At 35.6% G+C, this 9686-nt stretch overlaps 1 protein-coding gene across 5 annotated transcripts in view; it reads right to left on the bottom strand.

Moving 5' to 3' along the window:
- Window positions 1-9686, bottom strand: part of PDS5B (PDS5 cohesin associated factor B) — a 226504-nt gene that overhangs the window by 93346 nt on the left and 123472 nt on the right. For all 5 annotated transcript variants that reach the window (XM_027775693.1, XM_027775694.1, XM_006158446.3 and 2 more), the window contains exons 11-13: window positions 9132-9277; window positions 6312-6463; window positions 4056-4169 (exon numbers count right to left, since the gene is read on the bottom strand). In XM_027775693.1, the coding sequence (XP_027631494.1) occupies window positions 4056-4169; window positions 6312-6463; window positions 9132-9277 (412 nt within the window). The remainder of the gene's footprint in view (window positions 1-4055; window positions 4170-6311; window positions 6464-9131; window positions 9278-9686) is intronic.

The raw sequence follows: 9686 nt of genomic DNA, 5'->3' as shown, positions 1-9686 counted from the left end.
AAAATCTCATTTTGTATGCTGTAATGATGTACAGTGAATGAATGTAAATAAATAAATAGAAAAAAAATATATTAGAGTTAAAAATCACAGAAGACTACACATACAGTACATTTTCATAGAATTCAAAAACAAGCAAAAATATATTACTGAGATACATACATATGTGTGTGTGTGTATATATACACACATATGTTAAAACTATTTTTTGAGAGGACATGAGAAACCCAAAATTCAGATCAGAAGAAGAAAAGGATGATGAAGGAAAGAAGAATTCACAAGTTGGATGGTAGATTGGCAGATAATTTTATTACTACACTTAATAACTCAAATAAATGTGCTTTATTTGTTATTACATAATATAAAGTATCAAGGTTTTTTGGAGAAAACAACCACGATAAATGCAAAGTACTAAAATGTTAGTAAGTGGTGTATTTATAGTAGGTCAGTTAACGTCAGAAAGTTGGTTAAAATAAAAGACATTTAAAAGATGATATTCATGGGAGCAGCAGTTGGCATAATGGCTATGTCACTTGACTCCCATGTAGCTGACCACGGCTCAAGTCCTGGACCCAGTGGCTTAAACTCATGCTGGGCATGTATGCGTGCATGTCCAAGATCCCGAGAGGAGAGTGGAGGAGAAGGGATCGTGGCATGGTCATCCCCCCTGGGGGGTGATTTCTCGCTGTCTGTCTTTCTGGTGAGTGTATGTACCTATAGCAAAAGCCTCTTCAAGAAAAAGGAAAATAAGATACTAATGTACCCTAAGTGTTTTGTGTTAAAACAGATAAATATCCATTCATTCACCACGACTTTTTGGAATCAAAGCCTTTTCTTAATACTGGTCAAGACTGGAATTTTATTTCAACTTTCAAGGGCGTTATTTTTCTTTTTCTTTTTTTGCTTTAGGGTGCATGCGATTGCCAGAGAGAGAGAGAGACAGACAGAGAGACAGAAAGGGAGAAATCACCCCCCCAGGGGGGATGGCCACACCGCAATTCCTTCTCCTCCATTCTCCTCTCGGGATCTTAGCCACACACGCACACGTGCCCAGCGTGAGTTTTAAGCCGCCAGGTCTGGGACATGAACCACGGTCGACTACGTGGGAGTCCAGCGACATAGCCATTAAACAAACTGATGGTCCCAAGGGCATTATTTTTCAGAATATCTCCTGTGAATAGCACTGTGTTTTAATTTTTATTCAAACATTCTTGTCATTAAGGGATGGGTTATGAAACCTAGTATGTTTAGTTTTATAACTATGATTCATAATCTGTGTTTTTACTTACTATTATTTTTGTTTTCTTTTTGTTATAAATTTTCTTACTCACGTGGGCTTGGAAACTATATATTAAATTTTGTTCTTTTAGTGTTAACTGTTACATTTTTAACATGTACATCTGACTTTATGGTCTAATTAATCAACATTTCTGTCCTCACTTTTATATGATTAAAACACCTTGGTGTACAGATTAGTTTGGGATCAGCGGTTAGTGTAATGGCTATGCCGCTGAACTCCCATGTAGTTGACCGTGGTTCGAGTTATGGACCTGGTGGCTTAAACTCACACTTGGTGCATGTGCGTGCGTGCCCAAGATCCCGAGAGGAGAGTGGAGGAGAAGGGATTGCAGTGTGGCCATCCCTCCTAGCAGGTGATTTCTTGCTTTCTATCTCTCTGTCTCTCTTTCTGGTGAGCGCACACACCCTATAGCAAAAACCTCTCCAAAAAAAACCCACCATGGAACACTTTAATGTTTATTACTTACCTACTATCTCAAACATGGTTAATCTCATAGTTTCCACCTAGTATTCACATTTTTTTCACAAATGCATGGCACCAACCAATCAGAACAGCGATCAGTTAAAGAAGGTCCTCAAGGCTTTTTTTTCCTACTATTCTAGGCAAAAAGGGGACCTGGTAGGGACAATTCTAAGACACGCAAGAGAACTCACAGAGAGCTACAGAAGTGTGTGCTGGCTAAACATCAGCCCAAATGCTAGATAAGTTTTTACTTCTCACTCCCATTTTTCCAAAGAAAACCTTTATTATTATTAACAGTCCTTGATTATTCACATTTTATTTTTGTTACCTCTTACATACTATTCTTTCCTTCTAGATTTTATTTCCGTTTTTACCAAAACAAACTAATTTTTTTAGTAAGTTTTTCAAGTACAATCTTTTCTTTTTCTTTTTTTGGAGAGGTTTTTGCTATTGGGTACATGCGCTCACCAGAAAGACAGAGAGACAGAAAGCACGAAATCACCCCCGCAGGGGAGTGAACACGCCACAATTCCTTCTCCATTCTCTTCTCGGGACCTTGGGCATACACGCATACACGCCCAGACTGAGTTTAAGCCACCAAGTCCAGGACTCGAACCGCAGTCGACTACATGGGAGCCCAGTGACATAGCCATTACACTAACTGCTGTTCCCTCAAGCATAATCTTTAAGTGGCAAATTCTCAATTATTGCTTGAAAGTACATTTATTTACTTTTTGGTCTTGAATGAATCATGCTTCATCCAATCTAAGAGGCCACTGACTGTACTATTAGGAAAAGAATCATTCATTAAACTATGCTAAGCCAACTATTTTACAAATACATCCAAATTCCAGAGGACAGTTTCTTCTTCTTTTTTTTGAGAGGTTTTTGCTATAGGGCACATACACTCACCAGAAAGACAGAGAGATAGAAAGTGAGAAATCACCCCCGGGGCGATGCCATGCCACAATTTCTTCTCTTAGGATCTTGGGCATGCACTCACACACACCCAGCATGAGTTTAAGCAACTAGGTCCAGGACTCAAACCACAGTCAATTACGTGGGAGTCCAGCGGCATAGCCATTATGCTATCTCCTGGTCTCGGGAGGACAGTTTCTAATATAAGTAATAAAATTACATATGGCAATAACACATTTTAGTGTATGTAGTGGAGAAAGAACAAGTTTTAGAATCAAGCAGAACTTAGTTCAAATCCTGGTTCCCTCTCTTATTACTCTGTATGACTTTGTGCAAGTCAGTTAACATCTATGTGATTTAGTTCATTTGTTAAAACAGAAAAAATATATATATCACTTAAAGTGAAGGTAGGTAACTTTTTTCTGCAAAAGACTGTGTAAAATATTTTAAGCTTTGTGGACAAAATGCTGTCTTTTGCAACTATTTTTCCACTGTAAAAACACAAAAGCATCCACAAACAATATTCTAATGCCTGAAATACGGCAGATAAGAAGAAAAGTATACTTCTCTCTACAACTGTTTCCTCAACATTTCTATAAAAAATATAAATAGCACATACAGTTATTTCCATGGAGGAAATAAAGTCAAAAGTCCCAATAAATAACAGTACACAAAAAAAATTTGTATTTAGTCCTCCTATTTCTGAACATTTAAGCTGCCACTGATTTAAACTGTATGTGCTCTAATACTAAGGGTCTAATTTCCCTAAAGTCTAGAGTGAATCTCTAAATCTAAATTTCCTAATCCTTAATAGGATTCACTTAGATTAGCAATGCTTCTTCCATGTCTAAAATGCTAATTCCCTACCAAGACACCCAAAAATACTTTTTGAATAAAGCACAGTAATAATACTATGAGTCATCCTTAAGCTAAACTATAACACCATATTAAGGCTCTATATAGCACAAAATATGTACTCCACTGCCTTAAACCGTAATTCAAATGAGTATCACATGAGCACAAGAAGGTAGTATTTTCATGACATGGACCTTTCTAACACTTTAAGAAAAGCAAACAAACAAACAAGTACACATCAATATTTCCTGAGATATCAACAATATGAAACCCTGGAGAAAAACATAAAATCCTTTAAGGTTACACATCAATCAACTCTATCTGCTCTTCAATTGCTTAATATCATGTTGATAGCAGTACTTTCTGAAAAAATAGCCAAGTACCTTATAGTGCTTGACCCTTGAAATAATATTTTACATTACATAGTTCACATTTTAAAATGCAGTTATTTATGGTTTCCTTTCCATAAAAACCAATATACTGCAAAAGATGAAAAGAACAGGGTTTGACATTTGAAACATACTTTACAGCATTTAAATCCAGTGTAGCATATAAGTAATATAAGCACTTCATTCTTTCTGTAGTTTCCAAATTGTGGGGAACCATATACTGAGCAAAGATCCGTTCAACAAGTAATCTACAAAAGATCAGAGAAGGCATAATATTCATTTTTAATATATTATATTTGTACATAAATTACAAAATGACATAAAGAATACATATTGAAGAAATCCCTGATTTCCTGAGCAGAGATGAGATTTTCAAATCAAAGTCCTCTTTTTATAGAAAAAGGGTCCAAAAGAGGACAGGTGAATATACTGCAAAGAGCCTTACAATCATCTAAAATAACCACTGCTTCATGACATTAGGCAAGTTACACAACAGGGATTCAATTTACTTATCTGTATAAAAAAAGGTTAAAAATCTACACACATGCCAAATTCTAAATTTCTGTAAGTTAAAATGACAAAGAAATTCTTATTACTTGTTTACGTTTTCATAGTAATTACCATGAAAAGCCACCTAAAAGCACTAAACAAGGCCCAGCATCTGTGGCACTGTCAGTAGCTTTTCAGACTCAGGGCTGGAACCACATGCCTATGGGCCACAGTTCTAGCCCTGGCCTGGATGGTCTGAAAACACACTGGGTGCATGTACACATGTCCAGGACACTGGCAGCCTAGAGGACTAGAGAGGACTGTGGCATAAACTGAGCTCTGTAGAGGGTTCTCTCCCCCTTTCTCTCTCTCTCTCCTTCCCCTAAAACCTCTTGCTTTTGCTCTATGATGAGTAATAAACAAAAAATAACTTTAAAAGTTCTACCGAAATATAATGAAAATCTTTATGCAGTAATGCAGAAAGTCTAAAATCTTCAATTTTCTAAAAATAACTAAAGTTTCTTAGATAATGTTAGCTTAGGATAATCAATCTGTATGCCTTTTAAAATCTGAACATGATCTATTCCTTAATTTTTTAATCTGATCTGCTACAGGCAACATCACTTGGATCCCACTAATAATCTATCATATCAATTCAGACTTTACCAAGATTTATAGTTCTATTAACTAACAAATAGGTGAGATCCATAAAAGATCCAACCTTAGGAATGGGAAAAATATTAAGATTATATTCAGATAATATATTTTTATGCAAATTTATACTATTTTTAGCCTTCAATATGAACTGCTTTTGCTTTTATTTGCTTTTTTGCGAAAAGATGCATGTGCTCACCAGTGACAAAGAAAAAGGGAAAAAGTACCCTAAAACACACAATGGGGGTGAAGTCACACCACAATCCTGTCTCCTCCATTTCTCCATCTTTTCATACATGCACAGTGCCCAGCATGTTTTTCAAGTCACCACGTCGAGGACTTGAACTAAATAGTTAATCATGTAAGATCCAGCTCTCTTAACCAGCAGCAAGGAGCCAGCCCAAGTAGAAACTGTTTTTATTTAAGATATTTATAATCCTAAGGGTTTATTTTTATATATTTTTGAAAATATGAAACTTTAGAATACAATTACTTATAAAACAAAAATAAAATTATACCTATACCCATTCCCATTTTACATGAAAGTGAATGTAAAAGAGGTACATTCATAAAGTTATATATACATTAATACTTCAGTAATCGCTTTGATAAGAATAAAACTAGTTACTCGCTACCTTACTTTGTAGTAAAAACTGAGGAAGGACTTTAAAAGTAATAAAGAAAAACGTTCCCAATAAACAGTAGATCTAAAATCACCTAAATATGGGGTCAGCAGATGGCGTGATGGTTAAGACATTGGACTTTCACATGGTCAACCAGGGTTCGAGTCCTGGACCCAGTGGCTAGGACCCACGCTAGGGCATGCATGCCCACAGTTCTAAGATAATGTTTGAAAAGGGACTGTGGTGTAGCTATCCCCTGCAAGGTGATTTCTCACTTTCCCTCCTACTCTGTCTCTCTCTAGCAAGCTCATACACCTCTTAGCAAAAATCTTAAATAAATATGGGGTCAGCAGATGGCGTGATGGTTAAGACATTGGACTTTCACATGGTCAACCAGGGTTCGAGTCCTGGACCCAGTGGCTAGGACCCACGCTAGGGCATGCATGCCCACAGTTCTAAGATAATGTTTGAAAAGGGACTGTGGTGTAGCTATCCCCTGCAAGGTGATTTCTCACTTTCCCTCCTACTCTGTCTCTCTCTAGCAAGCACATACACCTCTTAGCAAAAATCTTAAAAAAAAAAAAAAAAAAACAACAACAAAATAATATAATGTCCTTAACTTACCGATCATCAATACTATTTTGATAATAAATGTGTAGTAATTTGTCTTTGATCCATGATATCTGTTTTGCAGCATCCTTCCCAGCTGCTGATTGTAAAGAGTATTTCTTATAAATTTGGGCAAGTCCCATCATGGCTTCTTTGCGCACTCTCCACTTAAAAACAAAAAAATTCCTTTATAATGTAAAAAATATTTCCATTATATAAATTCAGTAAAGTACAGCTTTGTACTTTTTCATTTTCCTTCATTTTACACAATATATTTTCCTCAAGTTAGATACTGAATATCACTTTATAATTACTATATTTATTTTTTAAAAACACAGCTATCATATTAATATATCTACTATGTAAAGAACAAGAGAAAGATCGACATGCATAAAGAACTTTAATATCTCGCATCCATCATCTACTAAAAAATAAAGGCAGGCAGTCATAATCTATCTACCATCACAAAGTTGAAGAAAAACGAGCCACAAAATTACAAAAGGCAAAGAAACTTAATAGGATAAACTATATGTAACAGTCTATACTGAGCATGCATGTAATATGTCAATAATAATTTGGGTATATAGTAGGCATATATGATACTGACTATCTCAAATGTTGGATATAAAGAACTATCAAGAGTCCATTCTGTACATCTGGAAATCAAGCTGAAGTATAAGAGAAATATATTTACTTTTTTAAACAAATGTATTATTTACTATAATATATCTAATATTATTCATCTGAAAGTGAGGTTCTTTATAATCTTCCATAAACAAAGGCTATAATTAATAAGACAATTAGTAATACTTAGAACATCATGAACCTGCAGAGATTATTCATTTTCTCCTTTGTAGAAGAGGAAATAACATATTGTTATGCTATCATTCATAACAATATTCTTTACTTACTCTTTGTTTTGGTTAACTAGAGTAAATTAGAAACACTCGGAGGGGGGAGGGGAGGACCAGCAGATGGCATAATGGCTATGTCACTGGACTCCCATGTAGTCGACCATGGTTCTATTCCTGGACCCGGTGGCTTAAACTCACACTGGGCATGTGTGCATATCCAAGAACCCCGAAAAGAGAATGGAGGAGAAGGGATTGAGGCATGGCCATACCTTCGGGGGGTGATTTCTTGCTGTCTCTTTGGTGAACACACACACCACATAGCAAAAACCTCTCAGAAAAAGAAAGAAAGAAACAGTAGGGGGCAGGGGGCCACAGTGGTTAAGGTGCTGAACTCCCACATAGTCGACCATGGTTCAAGTCCTGGAAACTGACACCAGGATTTGGGTGTACAAGGGTGCTCAAAATCCCAAGAGGAGAAGGGATTACAGCATGCCCATCCCCCTGAGGGTAATTTCTCATTTTCTATCTCTGTCTCTCTAGTGACCATAGGCATCCTATAGCAAAAATCTCTCTCTAGGACCAAAAAAAAAGAGAGAAACAGTCTGTATCTCAATCATCCACCAACTACATATTGAAATAAAAGATTTCTAAAAGCACTCATCATAAAATAAGTTTTAATTTGTTTGTAAACCTGTATCTTTAATTCCCTATGCTACTTCTAAAATTTCCCTGGATTGTAGCTTTAAAGATACATTGTATTAGAAAACTGCCAAAAACATGAATATAGTCAGTAATTTTTCAGTACTCAAGTTTCATATGAATGAACAAACAATTCTACAGCAAATACCACATAATGTTCAAAAATATATACTGTTGAAATTCTAAGCCTACCCCACAAAGAAAGATTACTTTCCCTATAGCAAAAAAAAACCTCTCCAAAAAAAAAAAAAGAAGAAAGATTACTTTAACATTTAAAAAGCTGTTATCTTAGTCATGATGCAAACACTCTCCCTTATTTATGCCTCTTGGTTTGCAATAACTAAGAACCCAATTAAATATTCAATAAAGATTAGTGTAAATGTATCAGTTAATATATGTTGTTCTTAGATTTAGAGGGAAAACCATACTATTCCTTTCCATTTATCTGCCACCCAAAACCATGAAAGAGTGAATTAAGCAATAAAGATGGCACATCAACCTTCAAAGATTGTTAGAATGTTGAAAGTATTTACCCAGTCAAAGCTATTCACAGTTACCAATAGGCTTCCTACTTTCTTTGCTAATTAACCCTTAAATAAGTCAAAGAGTTTCAGCTTTCGCTAAAATTACTTGAAAGCCTAAAAGTCAATTGAGCCTATGCTACAAAGGAAAGTCCAATGTGGATAAGGAGAAGAATCAACAACCACTGAAATATTTGCTAAGTACCTAATGTACTACACTCAATCATAGTAAGATATAGTCCTCTCTTCAGAAGTTCAAGATTCATGAGTAGAGCCATTAGATGCTCACTCAAGAAGGCTGGTTTGGGTCACAAAAGACAATCTAGAAGCAGTTCTTTTGCAGGGTTTAGCTTCACCAAGTTGAAAACATCTTTTGCATTCTATTCACTGTTTATTATAATGCAACCAGCTAGGGAACTACCAAGTCATACCAATACACTGACAGCCCTGGGAGGAAAGAGAAGAGAAAGCCAACAACGTAAGACAAGTTGTTCCTGAAGCCTTTATACATATCACTTATCAGTAAAACCAATGTACAGAGTAAAGATCTGACTACCATTAAGAGCCATCTCATTCTTAGTATGAGAACAAAAAATCCTTAGAAAAGTCACTACCATTTAATATAATGAAAATTAAAATCTGCTCATGTTTCCCCACAAAAAGGAGCTATTTACACTTATATTTCAGTAGTTAATAGAAATACTATTAAACCTCAAGTATTAAAAATGAAAACCTACTAATAATTATTTCTTCCTACTTACCCGTTTGTCTAATGTTCTCTCTCTCACAAAATTAAGTAAGTGATCATTGACCAGAAGAATATCCTTTTTAGCAGCTGTAACTATAGACACAATAACATCATGTCTAATAGCTTCCTCTGGATCATGTGACCTCACTTTAAGATACTCTGAAAGATAAGATTTTCACTAATTAAAATAGAAACTTTAACAATAAATATGTTTGAAAATACTTTATAAGATCTTTTAAAATAAACCATAACCAAAAAAAAAAAAAAAAAAGGAAGGAAGGAAGGAAAGAAAGGAAGGAAAAAACAAGAACCTAATATTTCAAGACAATTAAGAACCAGGAAAGGCAAGAGGAGAGAAAAGAAGACAAAAGTAAAACCTTCAGTCAGAATACAGTAGTTACATACAACCTACTATTAAAATCCGCTTCCCAGACCAACTTCTGAGGTGTTGTCAGTAGCATATGGGGTATGGAGATGGAAGCCATGTGCCAACAGTAATTCAAGTCCCTAGCCCAGTAGGTTAAAAATCATGCCAGGTTCATTGCATGACCTGGATCCCAGCAGGCTA

This window comes from Tupaia chinensis, unplaced genomic scaffold (assembly GCF_000334495.1).
Source record: "Tupaia chinensis unplaced genomic scaffold, TupChi_1.0 Scaffold000597_1, whole genome shotgun sequence".
NCBI classification, from domain to species: domain Eukaryota; kingdom Metazoa; phylum Chordata; class Mammalia; order Scandentia; family Tupaiidae; genus Tupaia; species Tupaia belangeri.
Note: the sequence above shows the minus strand (reverse complement) of the source record. Positions and strands in the feature narration are given on the sequence as shown.